This window comes from Sinocyclocheilus grahami, unplaced genomic scaffold (assembly GCF_001515645.1).
Source record: "Sinocyclocheilus grahami isolate Dianchi unplaced genomic scaffold, SAMN03320097.WGS_v1.1 scaffold1253.1, whole genome shotgun sequence".
In the NCBI taxonomy this organism is placed as follows: Eukaryota; Metazoa; Chordata; class Actinopteri; order Cypriniformes; family Cyprinidae; genus Sinocyclocheilus; species Sinocyclocheilus grahami.
In genome coordinates, this window is record NW_015506432.1 from 193,515 (window position 1) to 211,014 (window position 17,500).

The 17,500-nt window shown below is 38.0% G+C and overlaps 1 protein-coding gene across 1 annotated transcript; it reads left to right on the forward strand.

The window, feature by feature from the left end:
• The first annotated feature begins 9,157 nt into the window (after positions 1-9,157).
• LOC107568524 (dapper homolog 2-like) lies at positions 9,158-15,365 on the forward strand. Its single transcript, XM_016254490.1, has 4 exons — positions 9,158-9,585; positions 12,599-12,731; positions 12,979-13,272; positions 13,428-15,365. The coding sequence occupies exons 1-4, from the start codon at positions 9,328-9,330 to the stop codon at positions 15,272-15,274; spliced, it is 2,532 nt and encodes an 843-aa protein (XP_016109976.1). The 5' UTR covers positions 9,158-9,327; the 3' UTR covers positions 15,275-15,365.
• The last annotated feature ends 2,135 nt before the right edge of the window (positions 15,366-17,500 follow it).

Below are 17,500 nucleotides of genomic sequence, written 5' to 3' on the forward strand. Positions count from 1 at the left end.
ATATATATATATATATATATATATATATATATATATATATATAATTAAAACCACAATAACATTTTAATAAAAATTTAAACTGAATATATAAGAATAAAAGCTATTTTAACCCTTCACATGTGTTCATATGTGATCGCATGGGTTTCACACATTTACACTATGAAAGTGTTCCAAAACCACATTTCACATATTTCATACGTGACTGCACATGTGAAGTTCATGTGATTTTTCTGTAATGGATCAAATATTAATAAATACTATAGTAGTATATAATTATTACTAAAATAACATTAATACTGACTAGAGTCAGTATTAAAAGAAAAATAGTCATAATTGTGACACATGAAGGCGCAATCACAATAAATAGAGTCAACTCTAAAAAAATAAAGTCACTATTACCTTTACTTTTTGTTTTACTCATGAGATGGGGAACAGACAGCTCTGGAATGACAGCTGTATAAAGACGTCCATCAGTGCATGTTGCATCCTCTTGATGAATAACACGCCAGCCGGGGCTGCTGTCAATCAAACCTCTCGTCATGGAGCCGTCGGCAGTCACCGTGTACAGGTGCTTGAGCCTCCGGCTAGGAAAACTCAGGTGCTTCAGCAAGAAATGAACAAACACACACACACACACACACACACACCTGGTGAGGCCTGGAGCATACTAGAGACAACTTCAAAAATAAAAGAGCCATGACTATTTCCTAAACACATCCATGAAATACGAAATTTGCTGGTGTAATCATAATCAATAAAAATTCTGTCATTTATTCACCCTCATGTTGTTTTAAAGCTGCATGACTTTCTTTCTTCCATGAAACACAAAAGGAGATAGTATATCCAAACTGCATTTTATAGTCAATGAGCTATGTTGGGGGTAAAGCACTACAAGTAATGCGAGTTACATAATCAGATTAGGCTTTTTATCAAGTAACTATTAAAGGTGGGGTAAGCGATTTCTGGTAGCCAATGTTGACATTTGAAATCACCAAAACAAACACGCCCCTACCCCAAAAGTGTCTCGCCCCTATTTTGATAGCTCCCCCCCACACATACGTATGCAACCCAGGCAACGATTAGTTCTGTGAAACAGAGCAAAACCAATGTTACACCGTGTCTACACCAGACGCGAGTGGCGCGGCGCGACAAAATAATATAGAACTCATTATAATCAGTGATGCTGTCTACACCATAGATATATATACATATCTATGGTCTACACTGAATGTGGCACGGCACGACTCGACAAATCCCAGACAGAAAACTGCTGCTGCGTTCTATTCATGACATATTGACACAAATTTTAAATGATTTTCAACGGTCGCTTTGTCGCGTCTGGTGTACTAGACAGACTTTAGCTGTTGCAGCGCAGACACGGTGTTACTCACCTATCGAGAAGAAACAAAGCAACCTCGGCGTCCGATCGCAGGCCTCCGCTCCTTGAGTTCTCTCCAGCGCTGGAAAGCTGATCCGATATTTACACGGGTCCTACTTCTTACCTTATTGCTTTAAGCCTTCTTTTGTTCCGCAGACGTTTTCCTCTTTTGTATTCCTCAAAATTAGTAAAAACTGTGAAAAGCAAACTCAGAATATTATGCAAACCTGTAATAATTAAACGTTAACACAAAAATGTATATATTTTCTTATCAATATCAGTGCTATGACCTATTTCAGATGCAACCAAAATTACAACTGCAATGGTTACATACACATATATTAAATTTTTTTATCAAAATTGTTGCTAGGGACAATTTAGTAGTCCCTGGATATTGGTAAGGACATGTACCGTATTCCCTACTAAATTCTACACCCTTGGATTTACAGCATTCTCTGACGCAGTATAAACTATAGTATATAGAGTCCTTTACCCCAAGGTTTTTACTTTTACGTCAGAGTTGCTTTAAATCAGGTCTATCAGTGCACCTCTCCTGTCTCTGTTTTGGGTGATAGCTGCAAGTCAAACTTTCCCGAGCAGTGTGGTCACTTGTGGGATACTCCATCATTAAAAATGGATTAACATTAATTGGGTTTACGATGGCAACGTGTGTTATTCGACTTGGACCAACACTTTACACACTCTTAAAGCAATCAAGCTCTCTCCGCTCCTGGAGAAAGAGTGCTTCTCTTTTAGCAGACAGAGTCTGTGTCTGGAGGTTGGTCTGGATAACTCACTCTTGAATGGACCTTGACATTTTTATACTCACCCTTAAAACATAATCTCCCAGAGCTAAATGCAGTCTTTCAGGTAAAACGCTTCACAGAATTCAATCTTTCCTTCTGTCCACGCAGACGTCTGTCCACTCATGAGTTATACGACAGTCCCATTAAATGAACGAGTGTGAGGAGATGAGTAAACCTATAAATAATAAATAAATAAATAAATAATATATATGAGTGTCACAGCTTGTGCAGACTGTATACATTAGTAATATATATTAGACATATGGATGTACACTACTATACCTGTCACGAATCCGGTCCACGAACTTTCCTATTCATTGACTCTCGCACTACACACTGTTGCACATCACCCCGGAGCAGTTAATCGTGCATATTCATATGTGCAACATAAAGACACATTGTGCAAGCTTTGACGTTAATGATCCTACACATCATTGGTTTTCATGTCATGTGACCAAATGAGATGCTGCGTGATTGACTATACAAGTGCAAATGAGATTTTAATGCCATATTAGCTTATGTGAGGAAGATCCTGAAATGTATCATATGGCTAGAGAACTTTTATTATGCTTTAATGGTGCCATTTTCCCCTTTTAGTAGCTTGATTGCCTCTTGTCACTGTATGCTTTCATATGGAAAAGAGCAGACGTTCTGCTCAAATCTCCTTTTGTCTTCCACTGAAGAAAGAAAGTCATGTGGGTTTGGAACAACATGAGGGTGAGTAAATGATGACAGGCTTTTCATTTTTGGGAAAACTATCCCTTTAAGCTTTAATAGAGCACGGCACTCATCAGTCACAGTCTAAACATCTACTTTAACAATGCTGATACTATAAACAGTATATAATAGAATAAAAGCCTCACAGACCCTCTTAAACGATAAACAAAGGGGAAATAACGTATTAGTGGTGACTAGCTGAGAAACATGTTTGGACATGCTCCTCCACACGTTTATACATTGACAATCTGCGCTGAACATTGTGTTGATGCCAGTGGCTTGTGTAGACATCTCATTGACATATCAGAGATGCTTGGCTTTGTACTTGCTCAGATGTGGTTTAGAACAAAGAGGATTGTGGGTAATGCCGGGCCTCACCACAGGAACGGATGGACAGGTTTACAGATAGATGGTTTTATGGGATGCCTTCCTTTTCACTGCATGACACTTACAGCACTAATAAAATCAGACAAATAGTCTCAACATGACTTTAGAGTAAATCAATACTTCTCATCTCTTCAAACGGAGAGAATTTGTCTTTGTGTGCGTGGCCACACCTGCACACATATGTCTTACATTACGGCCTGTAAGGGTTTGCCCTGTGGAATATTAAAGGCCAGTATTTGGATACTTAAAAGGCAACATGAAATCAAAATTTACTTTTTGGAATATTAATGCATCTTACTCCAAAACAAAACTGCATGTATTTGTATTCTTATCAAAATGTACTTAAAAACTTGCACCGCCTCGAAATGACTTTCATTTTTCGGCTGACATCACAAAACCCTTTGACTTTTCAACTCCTCCACCCTTTTACTTTTCCAACCATCTGCCTCTATTCTGGATTGTGATGCCCACTTGTCACAATCCTATTGATTCCTGATGGATAAAATCAAAATCAATCAATCCTGGCCCACATTTTATTTTCTTGCTGAATATCTTGTTTCACTCATAAATGCATCAGATTAAGGTTAAATTGGTTGCAACTGAAACAATAAAATAATAAATACATTAATAATCAATAAAAACATTAATAATAATAAATACAAATTATAAAATTGTAATAATATGCACAATGAATCATGTACTAAAAGACAGGGAATGCACATTTATGTTAACTTTAAGCCACATTAAAAAACGAATTGAGTTCAGATAACAAAATATAAAACCATTTTAAAATAATTTTTAGTGGATATACTCTACCCTTCAAAAGTTTGGAGTGGGTAAGATTTTTATTATTATCCATGTTGAAAATAGTTGTGCTGTTTATTATTTTTATGGAAATTTTTTATGGAAATTTACCATTTTTCAGGATTCTTTGATGAATAGTAAGTTCAAATTTAAAAGCGTTTGATCAATTTTATGCATCCTTGCTGAATAAAAACAAAAGTGTTAATTTCTTTGAAAAAAATTAAAACAAGTGTCATTTGTATCATCATTTATTACATAAACTGTGATTTTTTTTGCTTGAAAACAGTGTGATTGTGTTATATTTCCAATTATACTTGGTGTTATATTTTGCATCTAATGCAAAAATATTCAAACAATTACTTCATAAATATTGACAAGTACACTGATAGAAAGGTGAATTAAGTGCTATAGTGTGTAAAGTGACTTTCTTTCGGTGGGAAAGTGTTTGTGAGAGTCTCTCAGAGATGCTGAAGGGATTCAGAGATGTTTTTAGGTAAAGAGAAAATGTTCTTTGATGTCTGAAATCCCATATCTGTGGTTTTGTTAGTGAATGAAGCTCTGAGACTCAATCAGACAACCAGCCTGGGAAACCCCTCATGACAGGAGACCATACACACTCACACACACACACACACACACACACACATACCAACTGTGTGCATATTTATACAAATACTTTCTTTCTTTCTTTTATGCACAACAAATAACTATAGAATAAGAATTTCCACACGAAAGAAAAATCATAAGATCTCAATAATGTTTTTCCTAGATATTTCTTCTACCGTAGAGATCGAATGGAAATGAATGGAGTCTCTTGCTTCTCAGATTTTTCTCCATTTACAGAGCACCCTGTGAACTCACATATTTTCAGTCAATAATCTCAGCAATGTCTCAAACTGTGCTCAGATTTACCAAGAAACCAGAGATCTCAGCATGCATCAAACATTTCTCATTACATTCTTCCAAGAGTTGCTACCCATTCATTTTATAGCTTTATACTTTCATGCCAACAAGTATCTAATATGAAAGAGTTGAACTAAATTTTGTCTCCTCCTTAGCTATGAAATAGTAATAAATATTTGCTCAAGGTTGCAGCAAGTGTATATTTTCAGAAAGACAATGCACACATTATACACACAAATAAAACTCTATCCAAAACACACACACAGTAAAATACCTTGTGCATGATATCAGATGCTGGTGGCTTGAAGGCCGTGAGCTCTGAGAACGCCTACATAAAGATGTGTTTGTTTTCTTGTATTCATTCACTGTCTCAGTTCCACATATGACAACAGATTCCTGTTTACCTCTCACTCCCCCTGCTGCGCTTCCTGTTGTTTGTGACCTCTCCTTTATTGCCTCACAAATACAGGTACACCTTATCACCGAACGCTTCTTCTGCCCTCTCAAAGTTTCCGATCTAGCTGTGCTGTGCGCTGCATCTCTGTCCTTTGTGTCTTATTTGGATGGCTGCATTCGTGAAGGCGGAGGAGAGAGAAAGAGAGATAGATAAACAAAAAAATTACGTGGAAAAAATTGAGAAACATATTGAAGATAAAAGCTCTGCATTAAGGAGTAGAGATAAAACGGAGCTGTTATCAAGATCGGTTTTGTAAAAGAACACGCAATGAGCAAAATCCTTCTGGTGTCATTTGTTTTCCCTCCTGATAAAATGCTTAAACCTGCACGCTTAAAAATAAAGGTTCTTTATTGGCATATTTGGTTCCACAAAGAACCTTTAACATTCAAGGAACCTTTCCATTCCACAAAAGTCTCTTCAGAGTATTAAAATATTCTTCACGCTAAGAAAAAAAAACTGTTCATTGAAATGTTCTTTGGGGAAACAAAAACGGTTCTTCTGTAGCATCACTGCAAAAAAAAATTAAAATTTAGAAACCTTTTTTAAAAGAATAGAAAGCCTAAAACGAAATATTTGCTTAATAATATACTCACCCTTAAGCCACGCAAGGTGTAGATGAGTTTGTTTCTTCATGGGAACAGATTTGGAGAAATTTAGCATTCCATTACTTCCTCACCAATGGATCCTCTGCAGTGAATGGGTGCCGTCAGAATCGAAACAGAGTCCAAACAGCTGATAAAAACATCCACAAGTAATCCACACCAATCCAGTCCATCAATTAACATCTTGTGAAGTGAAAAGCTGTGTTTTGTAATAAACAAATTCATCATAATCACATTTGTAGCTTCAAACCATTGTTTCCGGTGAGTCTTCTATTCATTATATTGCTTTGGACTCTCACCCTGACGGCACCCATTCACTGCAGAGGATCCACTGGTGAGCAAATGATGTAATGCTACATTTCTCCAAATATGTTCTGATGAAGAAACAAACTCACCTACATCTAGGATGGCCTGAGGAGTTAGTACATTTTCAGCAAATTACATTTTTAGGTGAATCTTTCCTTTAAGAGTGTAGGCTGTGTGCTTTGTAGACAGCAGAGAGGCTCACTAGGTTTTGCAACAGAGCATGTGTGTTTATTTGACATTACATCAGCGTGTAGCGAATTACTCACACCCTTATTGGTATGCATTGTGGCCGAGGAGGACACTGAGGGATCAAAACCATTGTGACATCACTGTAAGGAAGTGCTTTGAAGGGGATAAGGGCATAGTAACATCCAGAGATCACAATGTTAGCATTATTATGTCCACTGGACCTGTATCCACGGCAGAGATTTAAGGAAAGACAAGATAAGCATCACTTTCCCCTTACGGGCTCATGCAGTATCTCTGGTTTACAGTCCGAGACCTTCGCTTCACACTGATCAAAGCAAACGGCTGAGACCCTGGACCCTCACAACGCTGCAAGATGACATTTTCCCTGAGCCAACATCACACAGTATTTTAGTAAACATCCTTATCGAAAACTAACAGATCATCTGTAGTTCAAAAATCTCAGGCAGTGGTCTTATATTAGATTTATTTTGTTTATTGATTTAATTATATTTAACCCAAACTCAAAATAAGATAATTAACCATATTACCATACTGCATTGCCATAATGCAAAAATATCTCATTCTCATTACTGTAATGCAATAAATAAATGAATAAACAAAAAGGATTTACCTTTCCAAACATTACTGTACGATATTACTGTAAAACAGTTTTAAAAGACTAAAAATCAAATGAAAATCACCACTGAGAATGATGAGAATTATTATAAAAATAAGTTATATAAAATAAACCAAAAGATTTAGTTGCTATTAAAACTTGTAAGTAAAATGAAAGTAAAACATCCAGATGCAAGAGAACAAAATATATATATATTTTATATATTATATATATATATATATATATATATATATATATATATATATATATATATATATATATATATATATGTATATATTATACTATATATTTAATACAATATATTTAGCTTTTTAGGGTAAAGTGTAACTTGGACATCGTTTTCTGAGAGTCACACAGGGGTCAAATACTGCACTTAATAATTATGTCATAGCGCCACCTGCTGGTAACAGCAAACACACTCCTCATAACACAGCACAGTGTCTCCCTCTGGTAAGCTTATGTTAATAACAATAGCACTTACATTAGAGTCAGTGTCTTACACAAGATTGTGTTTCTTTATGGATGAATCTCACAAAGACATTTCTGGGCCATATTATAGCCAAATAAATCAACAAAATTAGAAAATTATATTTTACATAAATAAAATTAAACCCATTTATTCATTGGTGTTTCTCATTAGAATTGTATTATTGTATTCAGAATAAAAAAATCATGTCTGGGCTTTTCAAAATGTAGCTGCATAAATTATTGTACAAATGTATTACAAAACATAATTCCTCATTTTATTATTTATCTATTTTAATTATGGTAATAAGAAATGGCTTTGTGCTAAATCATAATGATAATTAGGGTGCAAAACTTTATAAAGGACCTAAAAATACCCATTTTACTAATGCAAAATGTAATTACTTTCTATGCTTTGATTTTGTAGTGAATATGACCCAGACAGGATGTGTGAGATCCGTTTGTTTAGATGGTTAACTCAAAACCCTGATCAAACCATCTCCCATTTTATGACATTGATAAAACAATGTTTTTAATCTTGATCAGATTTTGCATCCTCTGCCTTATACATAAAAGGTCTTGCACGGATTCTTGTATCTCTCCGGTATCTCACTTCCTCTCCCACATCCTGTGGCTGTCAGAGGTAAACTCATCCAAGCTGTAGGGGAAAGACAGTGTGGCACAGTTTGACTTTACCTCACAGCGCCACTGCCAGCGATGAGGGCTCGAACCCTGATGCTATCTGAAGTCCTGTTCTCATCACCACACGTTTCCTGTGTACAAACCCAATTCCAAAAAAGTTGGGACACTGTACAAATTGCAAAAAAATGCACATGGATTTCAGATACTCTCAGACTAATGAACTCCGTTTGATGCTCAACACTGTCAACATTTCTAAAAAATATTATAATTTTTTTTTTATTATTGCTTTGATTTTTTTTTTTTTTCACCTTCAGCTTTTGGAAAGGCATAATACAAACTAGACATACACCATGGTGTGTCACTTTGGGATTCTTTTTATTTATTTATTTATTTTAGTGTTAAAATGTTTCCATTGTGCATATTCTAATGATCAATGTTTATCATAAGGTTATTTTGACGCTTTCAGGTTTTCAGTAAGTCAGTCATCGTACGCAAGAGGGCGCTATTGTACAAACGAAGTTCGATAAGCGATTTTATTTTTACGTGGATAAAAGTATAAAACACATATAGAAGGTATCCGGTTTAATATAGTTAAAAAGTGATGTTTGTTATGAACAACTCCTTTGTTTTATGTTTTTTTTTTTTTACGAATCCTTAGCAGACCGAGCGATTGTTCAGCTCATGAATATTAATTTTGTTTACACGGTCTTGTTTTTTTTTTACTTGATTTACTGCTTCGAGCGTTTGATCACGCAACCTCATTAACATTCATATCCCAGACATTTACCAAAGCAAGATTGGCAAATTCACTGAGCAGCCTCAGTCAATGTCCGCCAATCAGCCAGCGATGGGCGGGGTTTTCCACGGTCTGCGCGGAGGTGGGCGGGGTTGTACAGGTAGTGTTTTACACTCACGCGCTTCGTCCAAACAAGAGTTGATTCACACACTGGGACGCACATTGGACAAGCTCAGTCACATAGCGGACCTCGTTAATTCCTCGTCTCCCTGGAAATGTCAAAACAGCACGTCTGATAATGTTGGGAAGAAAAGTACCTGGGTCAGGTGTGCTGAGCGCAGCAGCTGTAGGAATGGACCGGAGGAGGACAGGAGAGAGGCTGCACGCAGCGCTGGCCGGACTGCAAGAGCTGCGTTTCCTCCGGGACAAACAGAGTGCCATGGTGCACTGGGCTCTGACCCTGAACAGAGAGGACACCAAGACATCAAAACACGAGAACGTGAGCACAGAGGAGCTGGGACTGGAGGCTACACTTACTCTACTCAAACAACAGCTGGTAAGACATCTTAATAATAATTTTGATTTAAGTATTTGATTTATTTTGGTGACAATTATATGCAGTGGAAAAGTTTATTTATTTTCATTTTTTTTGCTAACATATGCATATTTCAATTAACTTTGCATTTAATGATAAAACAGTGTGAACCAGTCAGTCCAAAATTAGGCTCTGTGTTTTCCTGCTGAGTTAAAGCAATCTTATTGATATTAATAATAAGCCATTTAAATATTATTATATGTATCAAATATAGTATTTGTGTTATGCTTTTACATCTTTTATTTGCCTTACTTTTATTGAGCTTTGACAAAGACATCATCTTAGAGAAGCAAACTGGATTCAACAGTTCTAGTCATATGACTATTTACACCAGCCAAGAAAAAAAAATGCTTATGACATCAAGATAAAATGTCCTTTCATTTATAGCTGAAAAACCATGTAAAATACATGAATGACTCTTTTAAAACACGTAAACCTAAATTTTGGTTACACATGCGTGGTAACAAAGAACAGATCAGATGTGATCATTTTGAATGGATATAGATAGATCTACCAGATGGTTTCTGGGATTTAGTCAGTTCTTACATTATTGAGTGGATTTTCCAGCATCAAATGAAAATCTTTGCCTAACATAAAGCCTACATTCCCATGTGCTCTTACTGTAGTGAGGATTCACTGGCGTATTTTGTGCATGGTTTTGGCAGTGCCCTTGATGACTGAATCCAGTGCTGAATTACAGGCTCAGCTGGGGGTCATATAGTGAGTGGTCATAAATCAAGGGCTCTGAGGGGGGCCAGTCCGTTTCTGATGATTAACTCAATTTAATGAGAATGGCAACAGAGGAACTGTGGCCCGGTCGGCGACACAGATTTGACCCCGTAGCCGATGCACGTTTGAACCTTCTGGACTTTTGTTGAACCCTTCTAATGCTCGACGGTCAAAGTGACTCTGGTCTCTAGACATATTAGAGACAGGCAGTAGTGTTCTTACACCATTTAAAGGTGACATATCATGAAAATCTGACTTTTCCAGGTTTTAAGTGCTATAATCAGGTCCCCGGTGCATCTACCAACCAAGGAAACGTGAAAAAGATTAACCCAGTAACTTTGTTTTGGTAAGCCTTTTTCTGCAAGCGTCTGAGAAAACGAGCGCGTCTGATTTCACTCCCTTGGTGACGTGGCAAAGGGATCTCATTATAATATTACCGGCCCTTAATCTAAAAGTTTCCACCCACCGCGCCGTCATTTGGTGTACCAGCTCTAATGCCATGGCGAAAGTTTGAGCAAAACATGCTAACTGTTCTGTCTTTGGCTGCACAGACGAGCACAGAACACTGTTTAGAGTCCCAGCCTCAGAGGAGACAACAGAGCAGTGGATTTATTGATTTATTTACTGTAAATTGCTGCTGCCACACAGGTCTAAAATAAACATGTGATTTATTTCCCAGCAGTTTACCTTCACAGACATAACCCACTGTTTTTGTAACTCATGTGTGTTTTTAACGTAAACTTGTGTGTGAATGAGAACTTAGTTTAGTACTCACATGCTGTGACAGCCGCTTTCTGTCCGTGTGCTTCGGATGTGTGCGCTCAGAAAACCATATATCAGAAGTTTAAAAAAAGCGATAGACATGATAATCAGAACCAAAACAGATATTTTTAGCAAGTACAAGCTGTAATGGCGCAGCTCTATTCTGGAAAAGGGGGCGGGGAGCAGCAGCTCATTTGCATTTAAAGAAACGGGCCCGAAAAACAGCGTGTTTCTGCTTCCACTCAAAATAGGCATTTTCAAAATGATTTAATAAATGATCTGTGGAGTGTTTTGAGCTGAAACTTCACAGACACATTCTGGGGACACCAGAGTCTTATATTACATATTGTAAAAAGGGGCACAATATGTCTCCTTTAAATGAATCACAAAATGGCATCTTTTTTTCCAAAGCACAAGAAAATTGCACAGTTGATGTAATCTACAATAAGAGCTCCAACAAAGTTGATGTATATGTGCACTAAGATTCGGATATGCTGTTTGTAAGTCCACTTCCTAAAATTAACAGAAAACTAAACAAAATATTTATACATTTTGTTGTCTCTGTAAAGAAATGTCCTGAAAATGTCATTAAGATTTTCGTAGTAAATTATTTCGTCAGCTAGAAATAACTCATTGTGCAATCTTTAAAAAGAAAGGATTTATTCATCAAAATGACTAGAAACCCTGAGAAAACATCTGGCAGATCTGCTTTTATATTTACTCAAATATCAGCACCCAGTTGCAACAAACCCCTTAAGTTAAGAAAACCCTTCATTATAATATTAACCGTATTATCAATAAGGATTTTCTCAGTTTAAGTGGATTGTTTCAGCCGGTTGCATTATCCACACAACCATAGTTCACAGTAATACCCTCAGATAAAATTGGATTCATGTTCCTCATTGTTCTCTTTCACTAACCGGTAAGTATAAAGAAGACAGATTAAAATTTGTGCATTGTCAGAGTTTGGCACAGGTGTGACTCTTTACTTTGCAAAGCTGGTTTACAGTCAACCATTATTGATGTTCTGTATTTGGCATGTCATTTCCTCTTATTCCTATACATTTGGTTTACACAATAGTTTGTGTTCCTCTCCAGGAGAGATTAGTAATCTTACAGCACTTCCCCCGGGCTACCCTTTATCCTTACCTAGTTAATAGTCAACCGCTCTCCTTCTTTATTTGCTTCCTCTGTCTCTGTCTTTTCTTTGTCATATAACAGCAGGAGTCATATCAGCCATTAAATGTCTGGAAGCATCCAGTTTTCCATATTCTCCTGTGGTTAGTTTGGAATCCGAGTGAAGAATAGCTTAACAAAGAACACTTAGTTCTGTTGTGCTTGACTGAGTTTATTTACAAATCTGCACATGTGGTTAATAAATGTACTAAACACTGCTGCATCAGATAAACTGTATATGATAATGCATGATATGAAGGTGATTTATTTGCAGACTGAAATTTGTGAATGTGTGTTGTACCTGCAGACACGTCTACGCAAACAAGATGTGGGATTGAAGACTCATCTCCAGCAGCTAGATCAACAGATAAATGACCTGAAACTGGATGCGTGTAAAGCATCCACTGAACACCTAGAGAGTGACAGCAGACCCAGTTCAGGTGATTAAACATACCCATTTACATATCACTAATTGTAATTTCTGCTCCATTTTCCAACACCAAATGGAATTGTAAACAGTTTATTTAAAAGGCCTTAATGTGTTGGACATAACAGTGACAAATTACACACTTCACCTTAAAACATTTACACCAGTTTCCAACATTTTTTAGAACTAAAGGACAACATCAAGCATTTTTTTGTTACAAAAATGAACTACAATCTAACCGTGCTAATTTCTATTCCCAGGATTCTACGAGCTCAGTGATGGGTGTTCAGGCTCATTGTCCAATTCATGCACCTCCGTCTACAGCGAGAGTCTCTCCTCCTCATCTCAAACCGGTCTGCTTCCTCATCTCCCCACCTCATATATGCCACATGGCCGTAGTGGTTCCGGACAGACCGGTGTGTCCCGTCGTTGTTCTGCTGATGAGAGCACTGCCCAGTCCGATGCACCACGATCAGGAGTGAAGCTCGGTAGCAGTTGTATACGAACGGCACCGGCTCGAGCAGAACGAGCAAGACAAAGACCTGTTTCCACAGGTAAACGTGAAAATGTGTTATTTAGGTAAAGTTTGAACAAAGAACTATGAGACATGGGCAGAATCTTGTTGTAGGTACTATAGTCATAAAGCGATTAACTTCTGAAATGTTAAGTACATTATCTTGATGCCATTTTTCTTATGTCTTCCTTTCAGGAGACCTTGACCGAATGATTGCACCTGGTTTTGGCTCCTTCAAATCCACTGATGTGAAGAGCTCCACCCCTTGTTGTAGCCTCCAAAACCCCCCAGTGGACCCCAAATACAAGAGTAACCTGGTATCTAGCAATGGGACAGATGTGTACTGTTACCCCAGTCCACTGCATGCTGTGGCCTTACAAAGCCCCATCTTCAGTTGTACCACTGATCAGGGAAATCCAGTAGCACTTGATGGAATGTCTGGAGTGGGTCTTGAAGAGGAAACCCAAAACCCAAACGGAGGGTCCACAAATTCCAGGTCTGCTGGATACATCAACAAGGTACTACAGAGAAGCTTGAGTAAGACAAACCTGTTAAGCATAAAAAGAAATGACACTGTTAGCAGAACACAGGAGCAAAGACCCAGATCCCAGGAAATGTCCTACGGACAGCTGAATGGTCCTCAACTGCTGGGTTCCCTTCAACAAATAACAATGCCCTTAGAAAATGCACTGGAGTCTGGAAAAATATCTTCAGCACTAAACAGCAATCAGCAGCAGAGGAATGCACCTGGTCTGGAGCCCAATTCTGAAGCAAATGAGGTCCAGACACTGTGCCATGGCACACACCCAGCACCTTCCATGGATCTCCAAAATAATTACTTTTCCATGAAGAATGCCACAAGCAAGGCTGGTACTGAATCTGAGAATGGACTCTCAGACAAAGGGAGTGGACATTTTTCCAAGGAGTCATGTATGGTCCCAAAGCCAGTAGAGAGGAGATCGAGTTTTACCATCAGAAGAGAAGAGAGTAGAGCTTCTTTTAGTGATAAGGGCGGCACCCCTCAATCAGATTTTGTCCATGCACAGTTTGTTCCAGCAGGGTCTCAGAGGGTGAAAGTGCGTCAAGCAGACAAAAAAACAAAATCTGTAAAACTGAGAAAGAAGAGCTCTGAGAAGCCTTCAGCAAAGAAACATCAGCATAAACACTTGTCTCGAGAGTTTTGCACCAAAACCCGAGCTGACTTAAAACAGTCCGGCTCATGCAAAGGGAGAGTAACAAATCTGGAAGAGTCCCAGATGAACTCTTGCTCAGATTGCAGTTGTAATGGACTTTTCAACTCGCACTGCATCCAGAACAACTCTCACCTTCAACAGAGCCAAACCTCCAAGTCCATCAAGACCCGTAAAGCCCCTGAACCTGTGCACCTTCCTCTAGACCAAGCCAAAAAGAAACAAAGTTCTCGGAAATGGCCTTCCTCCTCTGAGATCTGTTTGCCCCCAGCTCTCCACACCCAGAGATCCAAAGAGATGTTACACTCTCAAAAGGGGGCCATGGTAAAGAGTGTTAGTGCCAGGCCTCGCTCAGGTCACTGGGGCTATCCTCCACGAGCCCTTCCCCACTCTCTCTCCACCTCCTCTTACTTCAGTTACTTGGAAACTAGATATCCGCCAGCTCCAATCTCCAGTCGCTACCCTCCTCGTTGCGAGTCAGAGTTTTCAGAGTACTCTGCAGAGTGTGCATCGCTCTTTCACTCTACTATTGCAGCAAGCAGTGATGGAGAGTTGAGCAACTACACCACAAACCGTTTTGGAGACAGTGAGTCCAGTCAGGGCTGTCAGACAGCCTCAGACTCGGACAGTAGTCTCTCGCTGGATGAAGAGGACCTGTTGGAGGAAGAAGAGGAAGATGAAGGTGGTTTAGTGTGGGCTCAGGCTGCGTTGGGGACCACGGCAGCGGGCTTTTCTCCTCAGCAACATCATCGCCCCGAGCCAGCAGCCTGTCGCATCAAAGCTTCCAGAGCTCTGAAGAAGAAGATCCGCTGTTTTCAGCCAGCTTCACTCAAGGTTATGACTTTGGTGTAGCTTCACTAAAGCTTAGGATGGATCCTGTCAAGTAAACCTTTAGCTTCACCTGAAATTTGGGACTCGCGTGGATCCCAAAACTTGTGACCCAAGGAAACTCATAAAAGTATTTAGAGACTTCAAATCCAAAAAATGCCACGTTGTAATGGCCAAACCCAATCACTGATCTCCACCCAACTTTACCCAGAGCACGACTGTGGTAAAAGTTTCATACATTGACATTGCGACTCACTGTTCATCTATTACAAGAGTTGGGCAATTCTGTTATATTTTGTGCTAAAAAAAATTGGACTTCCCAACAACACCAACAGTCTATGTTGAAATGTATAAAAACTATATACTGTAAATAAGGTCTTTGAATATTTTTACAAAATTAACTATAATCAAAACCGCTGTGTAAATAGCACAATGGGAACTGCTTTGGGAACAAAACTAATTGATGTAACTCAATAAAAATGGCTTTTTTCACATTCATTTCAGCTGTGCATCTTATTTTTCTCTCAAAATAAATATTACTTAATGATCTTTTCCATTCTTATCCATATTGTCCATTCTCAAATTATAGCACAAATACAACACAGAAACTTTTTGTAAAATTAATTATTACCATACCAAAAGAATTTTCAAAGTCCAGTCTGAGTGATATGGATTTAACTGAATAAGGTGAGGGCTGCAAAGATGTTAAGGAGAAAAAATAAAAATAAAAGCAACAGGCAATGAAAGCTGAGCATTAAAACAAAAAAGAAGAAAAAACAGTTGACAGACAGACATCAAAGACTGGACATTCTCTAAATCTCCTTTTACTCAGTCTAAGAATCTCTATTAAAATTCCTGTAGTGTCACAGAGGTTGTGTTTAGGGTTCTGAATAGACTCAACACAGGTGAAGACCAGATGGTCCTTGGGCCCCTGGATGTGTTTTATCTTTGCTAGTCTGGGTTGAAAGGAGCTTAACTCTCTAACAGACTTTAGAATTTCATCAGCTTTTACTTACAATTTACTGCACTGCTTGGTCTCATCACCATGGCAATGCACACATACCCCTTCAGCACAAATGACCAAGTATTTTAGGACTATTTCTCTCTCTGGAAAGTGGATTTATACAAAAAGCACCTGTTAGGCGAGCAATGTATTGAAAGTCCTTTTTACATTTTCTCCTCAATTTTTTCTAATTTATTGCACTTGGCCTGCTTTGTTGCACTTGCAAACTAAATTGTCTCTGACATTTTTGCATCTATTTAACCATATAATCTTTATGCAGCTTCATGTGTAATGCTGTGTTTCTTATAAACAGCTAACAAAAAACGACAAAGTTTGTTAATAGATTAACTTTGATCAAGACTTACAATGCAACACCTGATGCTAAAATATTATTGTTAGTTCTAGATTGTTTTATTTTTAGATGAACACTAATTTCCTATAAGTGCATAGTGTCATAAAACCCAAAAATCATGTGTTGTATTCATGATTGTGTCAGACAGAGTTGCATCTATGATTGAAAACATCAAGCAAATCACGAGATTAAAAAGAGAGCATATCGCACTGTTTTTCTTTGACGCTGCATGGGTCAAGGCCAGCAAGCCTGACCCTGTGTTTGCATTCACCTCCACCAGCTGTCTAGCTAGATCATCTCACACACCCTGATGTCTTACAATGGAGCTAGTCAACAGGTTCAACTAAGAGGTCATGACCACACACTCCCAAACCTTTAGCCTTGGCCTTCCAATGCTTTTAGTTGTCTAAATGAATTGCGTTGTATTGGCTGCTCAATTATTTACCCCTCAATTAAAGCTTGATTTATTAAAACATTTGACAAAAGTAAAGTTGTTAAATGACTCAAATATGTTATAGTCTACAGTCATCCAAAATGTTTTTTAAGGCTATTGTATGTGACAAACCCTAATTCACTGTTTGCTACTGTTGCAATAGTAAGCATATTGTGTTTTTTTTAAGTTGATTTTTAAATATTAAAAGTTTTCCATCTATGGAAAAGTTGAATGAATCATGCAATGCTAACTTAATACCATACTCTCTGACCCAGCTCTCCAATCCCATGCCTTCCTGTTGCGATGTTGACCTTTAACATGCTTGTTTAATCATGTAAGATCTTATGAGGCAGTCCTATTCAAGCAACACTAAAGCATGATAAACAGCTTTGAAATCCTGTTGTTTCAGAGTATGTTCACATGCATGATACTTACACCAATTATGTTTAATTACTTGAGAAT